This window comes from Gambusia affinis, linkage group LG04 (genome assembly GCF_019740435.1).
Source record: "Gambusia affinis linkage group LG04, SWU_Gaff_1.0, whole genome shotgun sequence".
NCBI lineage: Eukaryota > Metazoa > Chordata > Actinopteri > Cyprinodontiformes > Poeciliidae > Gambusia > Gambusia affinis.
The window spans coordinates 1347749-1364236 of record NC_057871.1 but is presented as its reverse complement, the minus strand read 5'-3'; the positions used below and the strand labels follow the sequence as shown (position 1 = coordinate 1364236).

Sequence of the window (16488 nt, the reverse complement as noted above, 5' to 3'; positions counted from 1 at the left end):
TTTAATTCCAATCATTTGATGTTCACACACTGCAGTGCACCACATCGCATCTCTGTTTGGTTTTTTAAATTGGTTCAAATAGCAACAAATAAAAACCTCTCCTTTGTGAAAGCTGGGAGACGGCGTTTCTGACCTGAAAAGAGGTTGAGAGAAGCATCCTTCGCTTTTCTTCTAATCGATTATTGTCCCACTGGGGACAATAAATACTAGACAGGCTTGAATTCATACTCGGTAACTGAGTATGAATTCTGCATTAAAGCGAGGCGGATGTTATACACTGAGTCAGATTTGCCTTAATCTCTTTTACTGATTGTCACCAAATTATTTTGAGCTCCTATCTTTTACAATGAGCCCAAAACAGACGTTTTTTTCAGCAAGAAACTGCTTGTCTCATCAGAAATGAAAACCGTCTTTGCTCAGAGTACTTTGGTGTTAAACAGAAAATGGTTTTAAAGAAAAACTCTCATTCATGCTGTTTTTTATTGCGATTTGTCTCCATAATAACTTTGATCAAACTCTCTGAAGAAGAGTGGAAGGAGCTCAAAATGAAAAGGCGTCTCAGGAAACCGACTCCTGGGGAAACGACCAGTGAAACACGTGGCGATGACGACCCCCCGCTGACAAACGCAGCGTGTATAAATGTGGAATCACGTTCTAATTATCTTCCTGTCCTCTCAGGGACATACAGGCTCAAACTGAATTGTTTCCTACACATTATTACAAATGTCTTACAGTGTTTATCCAGAAAAGTTTCTGCTAACCACATAAAATATCAGCCCTCTTACAAATTTTAATTATTCAGAGTTCAGTTTTCAACTTATTTATCAGTGGTAAAATGTTATTGACCAATACTTGATAGTATTGATCCAGTTGATCAATACTTGATAGTATTGATCCAGTTGATCAATACTTGATAGTATTGATCCAGTTGATCAATACTTGATAGTATTGATCCAGTTGATCAATACTTGATAGTATTGATCCAGTTGATCAATACTTGATAGTATTGATCCAGTTGATCAATACTTGATAGTATTGATCCAGTTGATCAATACTTGATAGTATTGATCCAGTTGATCAATACTTGATAGTAATACTGCCATCAATTAATAGCAGGCAAGAAAAGCTGCTACACAAAAAGGATTAAATAAGAAAAGGCTTCAGATTGCTGTTGCCTTCTTTAGCAATTCTGCTCAATTCTCATCTCCGTTGAATGCTCTGTCTAGTGTTTCTCCTACTGAGCTTGATTTCTCTAGTTGAACTTCAACTGGGCCAGTCAGTGAACAGAAGAAGTTGTGAATGATGATGTGACAATGGCAGAACATAATGTCAGTTCCTACAATCCGTTCATAGTGTCACTGTATTGTATTTTTGTTCTTACATAAATTGTTGCTAAATGAACATTTATTTCATTTTATTGCTAAATGAAAGAACTTCTTCTTACTCCTGCTGTCAAGCTGACCTTTATGTACCAGGCCTAAAAAAATAGAAAGTACACCAGACCTAGTAACACCAATACTTATTCATCTACAATCTGTCCTCCACTGTGGCGGAAAGGAGGTTTGCTGACATAATAAATTAAACTTTATTGTCTGAAAAGCTTTTTTTGTCTGAAATTTGTTCTAAAAAGTGGGACTAGGCATCGGTTAGAAGGTATGGAAATCTTTTCCCACACAGTTTCAGTTAGCATAAGCATTGTTTTTTTTTATTTTAGTGCATTATATCTTTCCAATGTAGTGCTTCAGTAGTGTCACTGTAGGAAAATGAAGCACTTTTTCACACTATCACATACTTTTACATATATAAACAATAACTATGTATACTTAAGAAAGACTAGTGTTTAGAAATGACCAAAGCAAACACTAAATTATGTTAGGAGCCTCCAAAGAGAAACCAGACAAAGAAATCATTCCATTATTTCTATTTTTATCTCATAAGCCTGTTTTTTTCCAGGCAGTAGTGCTATTAAGTCTTCTTTAGAGAAACAGGGCAGAGCAGAACAAAATATGGATAATCCTGTTCATTTGACGAATGCTTGAGAGTAGAGCTGGGGTCAAATTGAACCCGTCAGTCCCTGAAGACTTGATGTGATTAGAGGGACAAGGTCAGGCTGAATTTGGCTGGAAAAACACTCTGAGCCTGAATCAAAGACTTTCAGTTAATCTTAATTTAATTGTGGAGCCTTTAATTGTGTTTGTCAAACTGAGGCTGCTGGGTGACATCGATCGAGAAGTCATGCAAAACTGTATACACAATTTAGATAAAACATAAATGGTTTTTTTCCAATGAACAGCAAAAGAATAATCACCACTAAAGTTCTCTTTAGGATTCAGATACATACTCACACAATTTTCCTTCTTTAGCAGATTATTTTGTCTCTGTGGTTTTGCTAAAACCTTATACTACATGGATTGTTGGAAGCCATTAACAGGAGTGTGCACCACCTGCTCATCTGGATGCTGGGGAATAAACGGATCAGCGGTTGAAGGAATAAAAGATTTCCATGGCATCACATCAGTGAGGCATCAAAAGGTTGTTTTAATGGCCTCCTCCTCCTCCAACAAGAAAAATTAAATTTAATCATTCAGCATCTTTGTTCTGGTTGGAACTAAACAATGACATGAATACCAGATTAACTCAAAAGAAATGGTGCAAATTAAAGTGAAAATATTTTTTGTTTGAGGAAATGTGCCTTTAACTTAAAGTAAGATAAATATTATGTTTGTTTTTTTGGGGGATTTTTAATTTTTTTTAAAGTCCAATAGCTTCAAATGTACTGGAGTAAATGAACCAGACGGGTCGTAGCAAACAGATGATTGAATGCATTTGAAGTTGTCCAACAAACTGGGTTGATTTCAAACAAGAATTTATTACACAATGTTGGTCAAGAGGTTACAAATGTATGAATTCATTTTTAAAAAGTTCTGACTGAAATGAACTGGTTGGTAATTGAAAACTATTTTGGAAGTTCAAGCTGTTTGGTACTCAGTTTTTTATTCATGGAAATTCAGAAGGTTTATAGCAAATTAACTTACAGAGACCAATAGAGAGCAGACAGATACACGTCACGGTCATCAGCGTAAAAACAAAATGTGTTTCTGGGAAACTATCCCAGGAAAGACGTTAAAAAGGGAACAAAACATGACCAACTGCATCAAGCAGCCTCTGCATACGGTGCACAGCTTTTAAATAAATCATTCATACATTATTTTTGAAATAAATTCATTGATGTGCTAGCATAGGTTTTGATTTATAGTTGTGGAGATTTCATAGTAAATATAACAGATAAAATATTCTGTCAGATGGTTGTTTAAACGTCTCAAAGAATCAACATAAGATCATTTCAAAAAGTAAGTTAGCTTATTATAAAGTTCTCAGTTTACTTTTTTTCTAAGCCTCAGAAATAAAAGATAGAGCTTCTGGAATAACTTTGATCATGTAGATACATTAATGTGTTCTTTGGTAAATATGACCAAACCAAGGACATCTTTTATTCAATCAGTTACATTTTCTGTTAATTCACTTTATTTGGAAGTGCACAGAAACAAGCAGACGGCTGTGTGCCTCTTGTTTGCGTAGGTGCTACCTTTGGCACAGATCTGAGAGTCTCAGGTGAAGAATGTCTCAAAGAAAGAAAAACTGATTGGTTTGATTCAGCACCTGTAAATACATGTCTGTCTCTTTCATTTTCAACAAAACATCCTGCAAGAATCTCATCAGTGAACGGTTTCATTCAGAGGAGCAGATGCAAAACGTGTAGCTCACAGCTCACAGTCCAGCCTAACATTGTTACCCCCTTCCCACTTTAATGTAATGTGGAAAAGATGCTGCCTCTGTGTGGCTCATTACGGTGCTTTGTAATCACTGCAGATACCGTTCCCTCTGATGGAGCGACACCTCGTTACGGCCTCTTTGAAAGCCCGTTTCCCTCTGAAGGAGCACAAACAGCAGGGTTTGACAAAAACAGGAATCATCTTAGCTTTCCACATAACAATATGAGTCAGACTGCAAATCCAAACGGGAGTTTTGCCACAGTAGTGGGCGGGAGCTTCACGACACCCACAGAGGAAGAAAAGCCCGTGAGCGGGCCTGCAGATGCTGAAATGTGGTACTTGAAGGCAGATTTGGTAGTTACCGATGATGGATTCATGTGGAGTTTCCAGGGACTGGGCTGGCTAACAGGCTCATTCCCACTGTTAAATTATTAAAACCCGAGGGTTCTGGAACATCCACATGTTTTTGCACTCGTCATATTTTATTTCATAGTAGTCATCAGGAGAGAATTAATTATTTACAGTGTCAGGTCCCCAGAGCTGTTTGAAAGGTTAATTTTAGTGGGAGCTGTGGATGATTGGTTAACCCTGTCTTATTTCACTGATTTACTCCCCTGGAGAAGCTGCATGTACACAACCAAACTAACATTATCCTGTTGGTTCTCTTCCTTTGGGTGTGATATTCTCTTCTTTTTCATCAATATGGCAGCATTACAGAAAGTAGCATCAGTTTGTTTTGACGCAAAGCTTCCTGGATTATTTTCACTTTGTTTTCTGCTTCTCATTGTTTTTTCTCTTTGTTCTGTTCAGATCCACAGACTACGGATCAACATACGAGAGAATGAACGACAAAATCGGGTCCAAGGCCGTCCTCAGTTACCTTTACGTTTGCCCAACCAATAAAAGGAAGGTGGGAATTTTCTTCTATCTTTTTAACCTGTTAATAAGTAAGTTGGTAAATAGAAATGTCCATCCATTGTCTTCTGAAGGTCCTGGGTTCAAATCTCTGTATGGATTTTGCATGTTTTCTCGGACCATGTGCGGGTTCTCTGACTTGACTCCCAGTGTGAGGAACCACTGCTGTTCAGGACTAGCACTGGTCACTTGGGAGCCTCTCTAAAAAATCTATAAATGCCTATTTCAGTAGTTCAAACATCAAATATACAATATTTATATGCAGTGGAAACTTTCTTGACATGGAACTTTCTTTTATTGTCTCTTTTGGAAGTTCAGCCAGTCAGACCAAGGAAAAGAAATGATGCTACTGGATTGGTTGCTTTGGAAACAGCAGCTAGTAGCAAGTCTCGTTGCATTTCGTTGAGCTTTTCCAGTTTCTCAACATGCATTTTACTTCACAGAGTTTAGATAGGCTCAACACAAAAAATCAGCAATAGATAAATTTTCCAAAGTCTCTCTCCACACTCCATTCAGCTGACTAACAAAGCACAGCAACAGGTTGGGGAAGGAAGAGCGTCTTGGCTACACACAGTAGCCAGCGCTGCGGCCATTTCCAACTGAAGCAAAGGTGACTGCAGGTACAACTGGTGTCGAAATGAGAACCCACACATCACTGGTTCTCAGTTATTTTCTGCCGCAAAGTAATATGAGCTACTGCATAAAATACATAAACAGCTGCTAATTGTTTATGTATTTTATACATAAACAATTAGAAAATAGTTTTTAGTTAATAGTTTATCTGCAGCAGCTGCATTTGTTCTTTCTGCTAAAAAAAAAACTGTCAGAAAACAAAATTAGTTGGCAAACTCTGCAGAAGAGAAAAGTGAGTTATTTCCTTTATTTTTAAATCCACCTGCTGAAACTGAATTTTAACAATTTCAGCCTGGAAATAAATCAGACAAGGGGAATCACGAGTTCTCCCAGCTGCCAACCATCTGCCGATGCCTTTAATTTGCCTCCGAGTTCTGTCAATCACTTTTCATTTCTTCTGACACTCTCTGAATTTTGTTCATCGATCTGCACATGGTTTGCATTCCACTTTTCACCATCTGCCTCAGTTTTCTGCTTGTCTAATGACAAACACTAAAAAATACTTCCGAATCCGCATGGTTAAAAATGGAAGAACTCAGCAGACAGCTTCTCTCTTAGCAGAAGGTTTTCCACTCTGATGCACCCAAAATTGTTGCTGTGAATTACAAATCCCTGCTCTTTCTTTGTGCTGTGCTTCTCCGGCTGCAGTAAATTATATTTAATCAGATTCAGTTGAAAACTACTTTATTTATTCCAAAGTCAAATTAAATGTTGTAACTCAAATCAGTCAAGTATCTTCAGAAAGTCTGTGTGGATGGTGAGACTGTGGCTAGAAAAGATTTCCAGTAGCAGCCAGTCTTGCAACTAACCTGAACAGACCTCTGACTAAAGACTGTTTCTGTAAAACAGTCACATGACTGTTATGACAGGCTGACAGCTCAAAATCTGGCCAGCAGAAATGATATTCCACAGTAACATGTCCCAGAAGACACCATCAGTTGTTAGCAAGCTCTGCTGATCCTAATCCTTTGCTTTTGTCATTCCTTTTAAAATCTTTTTCTGGTCGTATGGGTGGAAAACTGGGCAGAGAGATGTTGGAGTAGGGGATATTGTCATTCCCTGTTATGATGGTTTGAAATTCTTCTTTCTCTTTGCTCCTGATCTGCATCCATGAAGCCTCCTTTTCAACTCTCCTGAAGTATTTTTTGAGCTTCCAGTAGTGAGAACAGTACCTTGTTGCCATGGTTACTCATCATAAAACTGTCCAAAAGCAAAAGCGCAACAGCAAATATCTGTTCCAGTTGCACAGCATCCAAAACCAGAGGGAAGAATTGTCCAAACATTTAACATGTCAACCAAAATTAGAACAAACCAAGTTGCCCCAACATGAGCAGTTTGTACATCACAGACTGAACCTTGTGATAAAAAACTGTGGATGGTAGATTTTTTTCACTACATTGTTCCCATCATCTTTCTTCTACCTGGTAACCAGCCACTGGATGCATGAAGTGGAAAAATTCACATGATAACATTTTCTACAAAAATGAGCCACTTGGTTCATCTCTCAAAACTCAACTGTCTCCTTAAATGAGAGCACTGAGCAACACTCTGCAGGTAAGAAATCAATTTCTCATGAATGCAATCCAATTTAATACAAAAAGGAAATAATAGTTTTAAAAAAAAGGGAATGTGTTCTACATTTATTAGATTTTATTGTGTAATAATAAACTCATCTGCTTATTGCACCAAAATATTTAAGTGCATTTATTCAGTGAAAAACAAAAATCCAACATCTATTAAAAGCACTGGTGCTACAATTATTGATGTCCGTGATACAATTTATTAAATGAATAGTTTGATCCTTCACTCCTGGTTCCAAACTGACTAATCTAGAGAAGTTGCAGACGATGCTCTGCTGCTGTTGTTTGAGCTTTCTTTTCATTAGCTTCCTCTGTGGGGTGAACGTGTTGTGACTGTCGACTGCCGTTGCTGAATGGCTTTAAACTTGATCCATAGTCACATTATTACTGATCAGTCGCATCGTTCAGTAGTATAAACAACCAGACACACAAAAAAATGTATTTCAGTGCAAAAGTAGGAATCTGGCATCAATAGATGCTGTGTGAATGTAGCCAAAGAAAAATGATTCCACGAGTCGGATGCTCAGTTTCCTTGCATGGGAATCCAAATAAAATACGCTGGTTTGTGTTTGTTAGGTGAGAAAAATGCAAAAGAAACTCATCACCTGGTAGAGGCTGGCCTTCCTGCTCAGGTTGGGTTGGATGTAGCTGAAGCTGCGCGGTGCCAGCAGACTAATAGAGAACAAGGCGTGACTCGTCGGCGCGTTAGAAGTGGTTTGGGTCCTCGGGTTCATCAGCATCACTCCTCCAAGGCCGATCCAAGGTGTTGACCCTGAATGCGTTTGCATGTCGTCGGAGTTAATGGGATCCTGTGAAGAGCAGAGCCGCGTTGTGGCGAGGGACAGATCACAGCCGGCACTGATTACTCCTCGTGACTCACTCACTCCTGCATTTTCATGCGGAGAAAATGTAATTCCACATGAAGGCCGTGGCAGGAACGCGCTCCCCCAGGTTCTCTCTGCGGGAGATGTGATGCGCAGCCCTTCAGTCGGCTTATATGGCATGAGATAAGGTTTATCCACGACTCAAGAGGAAAAATTAACAAATGAAATCCCATCATTTCCACCATAGTTTCCAGGAGGACTATTTTTACTTCCTGTCTGCTGCTGTTAGTGAGTCATGGCAGCCAGGAACTTGTAGTAATGCTGATGATGGTTGTCCTCTGGCTCTTCTCATTGCCTCTCTGTGCTTTATCTCAGGCCTAATTATTTCGATTTACCATCCTGGAGATGGATGAAAGTTGCCCCGTTGCTGGCTGCAGCCCTTTGTTGGCTCCTCGTTTGAGGGGCCTTATTTAGCATCTGCCTGTGTTCTATAAAAAGAGCCGTCTGTAGCTAATCACTCACTGAAACCTATAATCGGCCACTGCTCCCACCCCAGCTGTATATGCACATATGATGAAATATTTTTCCCTCACATACATTGCCGTTGTGACATTCCCCAGAGACGCGGTAAAGATTTGAGCGATAGTGACGACATTTAGCAGAAGGCCTCAGCGGTGAACTCTTCAGCTGCATCGTGTCGTCTTTTCTCGAGCTTCATTCTCTCTGCAGTTAATTGAACGGCTGCTCAACGGGGCTTTAAAAAAAATTTAAAGACATGCACAGTTAAGATGCCACGGAGGAAGAACGGCAGTGAAAACATGATAGCTAAATGTGGGTGATTAAGGCCTGATCCGTGCCTAATGAGCATACTGTGAAGACAACTGTGTTTCCAAAGCTCCTGTGGAAGACAGCCTAAGCTCAATTGATCCGCCGTGATTCATTTGCTGCAGGGTTTCTCTTTCCCTCCGTCTCTGATCCATACCTCCACTTAACTTGCCATCTGACAACTATCCGCTTCTATCTCGACGCTGCAGCTTATGCACAGCTCGACACCAGGCTGATAAAACACAAAGGTTATCCCCAGCAACCTTTATCGATTCTGTATTGTTACCCTTCTCACTCGCCCCGCTTCCTCGTTAAGGCTGAGTGGAGGCTGTGAGGGAAATCTTAATCAGACTTTGATGATGCCATTGGTCACTGCGAGTTTGGGGATGAATAATTATTGTTAACTTAAAGGGAAAGTGCCCCTGCCATTGCAACAATATTCAGGCTTTTATTCATTTTCTTAGTTTCTCAGGTGTTAAAATTTAAACCTGAAAATTGTGGAGTACATTCAGGGGCATGATTATAAATTCTGGCCTTAACGTATAACCCAACCTGATTGACCCCCATGTCCACTTGATCAGTTTCATGCATATTTTTCACATTAAGGTCAATATTAGAACTATAAATCTGAAATGTGATGTTTACATTTATGCTAATACTCCTAAAGACAAACCCAGTGTGACCAGTTGTCTGGAAAGTGTCCTTCTTACTGTGATGCTTTTCTGTCACATTAAAACCTGGAAAAATGCATTCAAGTTTGTGTTTGCAGCTTTGAAAATGGGCTTATAATCACAGAGGCGACAGACAATTTTTAACAAACATGAAGTGTGAATTTGGAAAATAATGTTTTCACACTTGTTACTAAATGAGTAATGCAAATGTAAGAATATTGTATGCCTTTCTTTCTTTTTACCATTAACTTCTGATGGTTGATTCTCAAAGTGGGACTCTTACAGCCACATTATCGAATATGATTACAGCTTAAAAGCTGGAAATTACATCTGATAAGCTCCATAGAGGCTCACAGATATCAGGAGCTTTGGCACTGCGCTGTGACAGGTAATGAATGGAAAGATCGGCGAGCCCCACGCCAATGAGAAAGCCAGATTGAGAAAGTGCTGCCTGTTTATTGGTGCTTAATGAAAAACAATTTATCTAAATCACCACCAGGGAGAGTTCCTGCTTACAGCTCTGGAAGGAGGGCTGGCTTTTCTGTCAGTGACAAATGTGCTGCTGTTCTTCCAATTCCAGTGGAATTGACGAGAGAAAACAGCTATTTGGACCCCAGCGCTGCCCGCTGTGCCACCGCGCGCTCATGCAACATGCATGGTTGGTGGAGGTTTGAGCAGCAAAGCAGCTCCATCCTGAAGGACAGGCGTTGGCTGTTGGGCTAACACATGTGGACAATAACTGTTAATTTGCAGAAACCCACTGAGGATTCTGGGCTGCATGTTAGTGGATTAAACCCGTTTGAAGCCATAACTGGAGAAACAAACAACTGCAGACATCAAACCACAAAAGAACAGCCAAGTGTGAACAGCTACTGGTAAATCAATGTGTCTGAGCTCATCCAGAGCAAAAACAAGGCAGAGTTTTATTTTAAAAGTCAAAAAGTGAAAAAGATGCCCTTTCTTTGAATGCTAATGTCAGCATCCACAGTTCACATTTCCAAAGAACCTCCATGAACAATCAGGGCTTCCTGAAACCGGATGAAAGTACAACAACATTTGGCTCCAATCTGATGGTTGAAAAACCTGAATAATAGATCAAAAACATTAAGTATCTTTGTTGTTGAGCTCATATTCACTCAAGAAGTTTTTAGCAACAGTGTATATTATTGAAAATGTTGATTGTTGTTTTGTCAATGTTTTTTTTATTTATTAAAAATCAATTTATGGTGTTTAATTAGAGACTCTGCAATTAACTCAATTAAAAAATGTGATTAAAAACTGATTTGTTTTTCCTCGCACTTCATAATCATGCTCTGCTTGGTGTGGGTCAGAAACCAAACATCTCGAATCGGCTTCAACCTCCTAAAATCTGTCATTGTGTAGAAACATCTGCGTTCCTTTTTTCATGTGAAATAATGCAAATCCCCTTCCTGCCTTTTAGCTTACACTGTAAAATAAAGAAGCAAACTATTAGAGCCCCTTAGTCATGATAATGCATCAGCTCCACTACAGCGCTGCTGAGTAAAATACTGTGATTGCTGCTACTTTGAGGAGCTTCCTGTAATTCAAGGCAAAATTCCAGTGAGCATTTAATCTGCTTCCAGAAAGACTCTAAATGTCATTAGCTGAAAGATATATGCGGTAAAAGTTCCTCTCCTTATTGAATTCTGTTGGAACTGTGACGTCTCCCGCAGAAACAGTTCAAGCATGAAATTACGGCTTCTAACCCCCCGCTGAGCTGCTGAAGCTGGAATTAGAATTGTACTGGAAGAGGAAATGCTAACAAATGACATTGTGTGGTGCAAACTGATAAAGACAGAAAGTTATTGTGTGTTTAGGTTCAGTCATGCCTGTTAAATCTCTCATTAGAAGCAGCTCCTCTCAGCTGCAGCTGCAGCAGAGGAAGGGTTTCTGAAGGAGGCTTCAACCTGTGTGTCGCTGTTTCCTTTTCGTTTTTCCCTCCTTGTTGTTTTGGACAGATACCATGATGAGTTTTGACCTCTGATAGTACAGAAGGCTCCACAGAGCAGCTTCAGCAAAGCTGTTTGCCAAACGTAAACCTGCAGTGTGCCAAATTGGCGAAACATTTTAGGTCCGACATCTCTCCTGCTTCTAACGTCTTATTTCTGTCTCCTCTCATCTTTCTCTCTCTGTTCCAAACTCACCCTTCCTCTGTGTTTTCCTCTCTTCATCCCCCCTGCTTTCAGATTATGGTCCTGACTGATCCGGAGTTTGAGAGCAGCGTGCTCATCAGCACTGATGAGGGAGCCAGTTTCCAGAAGTACCGCCTCTCCTTCTTCGTCCTGAGCCTTTTATTCCACCCCACAGAGGAGGACTGGGCCTTGGCCTACAGCCACGACCAGAAGGTTAGACTCTTCACGTCAGATCTGCTCATTTAAAGAGCTCCAATTCACAATCAGCATTATTATAGACTACTTTATAGAGTAGACGACAATCAAGCCTAATTACAGGAGATCCAACTCATTCCTGTTAGATTCCAGCTGCGATGGAGTCGTGGTTTTTATTGCTTTTATTTGTTTGGTCTTCAGTTACGTTCTACAGGGAAAATGTTTCATTTAGGAGGGAAAAAATCTTAATATTACATCTTTTATGATCTTGAAAACAATACTTTTTTATGTAACTGAACATAAAAATGGACAAAAACTAAAACTAAAAACCTCTGAAACAATATTTTTTACTCAAATAGTGAATTAAACCAAAATGTATATGAAGAAAAAAAAATAACACTCTATTAAATATTTTATCTAATTATGAAATACTTTTCATAAGTATTTATGAAATTATTTACCTAATTATGAATTATTAGGTTGAAATAATATTGGTTCTTTTATATGTAAATTTTATTTTGGATCATTTTAATCAATGCTTAATTTTAACCACAAAAATACCTTTTATCTCTGATTTGATGTTTTTATTTGTTTTCTAGTTCCTGAATGTTTCATGTTTTTCATATGATGGTGATTTCAGGGTCAGTTAGCTTTAGCATCTATTTTCATTCGAATAAATTCCTCAGGAAACCCCTGAAAACTTTCACTGTTTCTGGTCTTTTGTTGATTTAATGAACACGTTCAGGAAGTTTGAAATTATTTTTTTCATTTTATTAAAGCAGACCTTCTGATGACCTCCTGCTGTAGTCTTCTCATTCAGGCCATGAAAATCATTTCATCAGCAGGATTTTCACAGCAACCGGTTGCTTTGCATCTATAAATGGAATGATTGAGGTTTACTGGACTCAGATCATCAGTCCATCCAGACAAAAGAAAAGCTTCAGTAGGTTGTTTTCAGTTATTCCAGGACTGCGTAGGAGAGTCCCTTCCACCTGTTGCCATGACGGTTTCACCTTCACTGGTCTTTGTGTCTCTGCATGAAGCCCGGCACGCCGTCCACACGCTGAGCTCCGAGATTGTCCCAGTAAATGTCGGCCATTAAGGTCAGTGACACTGATCTGGGAGCCGAGCGGTCGCTCCCCAGGGGGGAGATGATCGGGGAACAGTGGTGGTTCAGTCAATCCCGTCAGCAGCTCACATCTGAAAAGGCTGTCACTGCGTGAGGGACAGGGACGGGTTGGTCCAACGACGTTACGGCCAAAACATTTTAAAGTTTGACAAAAATGTGGAAGGATGTTAATTTACATCCAACTACAGCAAAACCTTTTAACGACATTAGATTTTGTCTAGAAAATGACAACCAGCATGTGCAATAAAACTATTAAAGATATGAGGACACACTCACATACTTTAAATAATCTTGACACAATTGTTTATAAATATTTTAAATGTAGGAGTTCTTGGGTTGCAGAATCAGTCTACACTATTGACAACAAACTTTATTTTGTGTCATGTTTTTTATTCATAGACCAACTAAATCTAAAAAAAGTGTTACATGTAGTTTCTACTGCGACAGACTGGCGACCTGTCCAGAGTGACCCCGCCTCTCGCCCGAACGTCAGCTGGGGATTGGCACCAGCAACCCTCCGGACCCCATTAGGGTCAAGGGGTGAATAGACAATGGATGGATGGATGGATGGATGTAGTTTCTAGCAGCTTTATACATTTACAAACTGAAACTTTTGGCTTTCCTTCCTTTGCAGTTTTTTTGGTCCACCCCCAAAAAAAAAAACAACCAAAAATCCTGAATCCTGTCTTGGAGGATAAGTAAAAACATCAGGGAACCTTAAGAATCTGCAGCACTGTGATAATATTAACATGAACAAACAAGCTAGGAAATTCCTCTGAAGTTAAAGTAAAGGGAGAGTTGAAAGGGCAGCGCCTTCAGTCAGAGTTCTGGGCAAAACATGAAATCACTGAAAGTCCTTAGCAGTCAGCAGCACCTCCTAATTCTGAAGCAGCATGTTCTAATGTTAATTAAAAACAGCCCTCAGCTGGTTACATTATGTATAAGAGCTGCAGCATACAGGAAATATGAGGTGCTGCCACCTTAGCCATGAAATAGACTCACAAGATCAATGATGGTAACAGCTATTGATCTCAGTGATTAAATACGCGGCAGGCGGGAAATACATCAAGCAGCTCAGGAGAAAGTTCAAGAAGGCTCCGCCGGCTGAGAGCTGGATGGAGCAACTCAACGTTAATGAGGTGGACAGTGATAACAGGTATTATGAGGCTAACGGTTTATGTGGCTTTAATTTGCATCCTTACAGGCAAAGTTGGCGCCTGAAGCAAAAGGCTCCGGCGTGATTATCACCTCCGCCGGACTCATTTTCACTGCCATCCTGAGTGTGTCATCCACACGCCATGGTTTCCTCCTCGGGGCTGTTGTCGCAAATATGTTCTTCGTCTAGTTAGTTAATAGGGATTTGCACAGATATTATTGGTGGTTTAATTCGACCTGATTTCCCTCGCAGCCTCGGCGTTTCGTCTCGACTGTGGAGCCGGCAGCAAGGAGCTACAACACGCTCATTTTCAGCTGATAGTTTTCAGACGAGGTCACTGTGAATCTAATCAGCTGGAAGTTGGTGTTTAAGCCAACCAGTGCCCTCGGGAGCAAACTTAAAGAGACATCAGGATTCATGGGGAGACAAATGGGCTCGACTGAAGTGTTTGTTGTGTTTCTTGATTCTTTTTAAATAGCTTCTCTTTCTAAATTACCATCTGAGTGAGTCCACTCGTCAAGTAAATGGAGATATTTTTAGAGTTGAAAACTCTAAGTGACCTTTGGAGGCTCTCTTCTCGGCTGTGAACGGTTCGTGAAGACAATTACTCATTGACGTAATCTCACGTTGGCTTCTGTTGCTGTTTCTGCTGCCAGCAGACTGAGTTATGCAAACAGAGAGATGATGACAGGAAGAAATGATTTCATCTTTTAACCGTTTTTATTTTTTATGCCTGTTGTAACATTAAACTGCTGAACTACTTTACCTTAAATAAATTATTCTCATTATCAGGAATTGAAGAATAACTAAAAGGTTGGCCATTACCATTTCGTTTGTTTGTATCTGGAAGTCCAACATTATTTTAGCTCAGAGATTTGGGTTTATTCATCTTCAGATAAAATTGGGTTTTTAGTTAATGTGAATGAAAGTATAAATAACATTGAAGAGCTGTTAGTTTGGATCCAAGAAACGTTTTGACTGATCGAAGTGGGCCAGAAAGGAAGGGGCTTGAAAAACAATCAGTTCTGTGGGGTGAAAGGTCAAATCTAAGGTGTTAAGTTGGAAAAGCCTCTGATTTCCTCAGATATTTGATAAACTCTCGTTCCCTTAAGCTTTTTTTGTTGAAAGGCTTCACAGGATTTAAAGGATGTTTCAGAGGGTTGTCTCAGCACACGCCTGAACAAACTTGAGACAAGCTGTGACTCTTTAATGGACTGCAACATGATTAACTCATCCAATAATTACATTCTACACGAGTGCCGTCCTGTACACTGTAATCAAATGTTGTCTATAATCAGCTTTTATTTCCCTGTGAAATGTGGATTTCCAACCTTTGACAGAACAGATTCTTCTCTGCACTGCTGTTCGTCGGCGATAATTATCATCTCTGGTAGCTCTATTGTTTTTCTTTGGCTGTTATTAAGATTCAGGAAGATAAAGCTATTTACTATTGCACCTCCATGAAGTGGCACAGCTTGCAGAGACAGATGCTACATCTTCCAGCTTGTATGATTTATTGTCCTTTTCTGGTAAATGCAACCTCATAAAAGCCCTGTAGATACATTAAACATAAAGCTTTCCAAATGTTGTTTGCTTAGAGGACTGCATCTTTTCATCAGCTACACCTGCAGCACACCTGCAGGGTCATTTTAGTCAGTGGAAGACAAGCTGGCAAGTTGACTCTGGTGGAAATATGCTGTAAAGCTTCTAATTTATCATGTTGTACAGCAAAAATAAAGAAAACTTATTGAATCATCATTTTCCACTGTGTTGAGGCTAGTAGCTCATGATAGTTGCATTCATGTCCATTTAAAATGGACTGCAGAAGAGACCTGACAACGACAAACTGGATCTCCAGTGCATAACAAGAAGATAACAAGAAACTCAAAGACAGCCCAGCTCCAAACGCAGGAACTTCCTTAAGAAGCTCAGTTTTTAATTCAACACTGTTAGAAACCAGAGTTTAAAATAGTAAATTGTGTTGTAACTCGTTTCGTGTAAAATGGCTTCTGGCTTCTCCGTTACAAAACTTTTACTTGACATGTTGCTCATCTGCAGCAACTTTATCTGTTGGATGTTGTTTCTCATTCATTTAGCTCAGACACTAATAATTGTTGTAGATTAATATACAGAAAAAACATTTGATCAGAGGTTACTTATTTTGTATAATTTTCTTTATCAGATGTTTTGTTCTGACAGAGGACACAAAAATATACATTTTCTTATGAATACAAAAGAAAGCACTCGAGGTGGAAGTGAAGTTTAAAACTCACTTTTAGCTTAAAACAACCACAGAAAGTTATTTTGTGATTTATTTAATTCTTACTGTCAGGATCAAAACCTTTTGTTGGTCCTTTAAAGCAACAGGGAAACAAGATGATAAGCTGTATCTGTGAAGGTTCCAATATCTCACATGTAGAGACTCCAAAGTCTTAGACCTGAATAATAGTGACATTATTGCTTCTGCATGTCACAGTCATGAAGGATGTCTGGAAGTGCAGACTTTCAGCTTTCAATATAGAGCACATCCTAAGAATGTCAATGATTAACTGTTTCAACCTTAATATATCTTCCACAGCTTGTATATGAAATGTAAAATGAATTCAGGTCTCAGATGATGGTGAACCAGAACAA

At 39.4% G+C, this 16488-nt stretch overlaps 1 protein-coding gene across 3 annotated transcripts in view; it reads left to right on the top strand.

Annotated features, from left to right (window-relative positions):
* Positions 1 to 16488, top strand: part of sorcs3 (sortilin related VPS10 domain containing receptor 3) — a 204889-nt gene that overhangs the window by 105758 nt on the left and 82643 nt on the right. For all 3 annotated transcript variants that reach the window (XM_044114774.1, XM_044114776.1, XM_044114777.1), the window contains exons 3-4: positions 4584 to 4683; positions 11429 to 11587. In XM_044114774.1, the coding sequence (XP_043970709.1) occupies positions 4584 to 4683; positions 11429 to 11587 (259 nt within the window). The remainder of the gene's footprint in view (positions 1 to 4583; positions 4684 to 11428; positions 11588 to 16488) is intronic.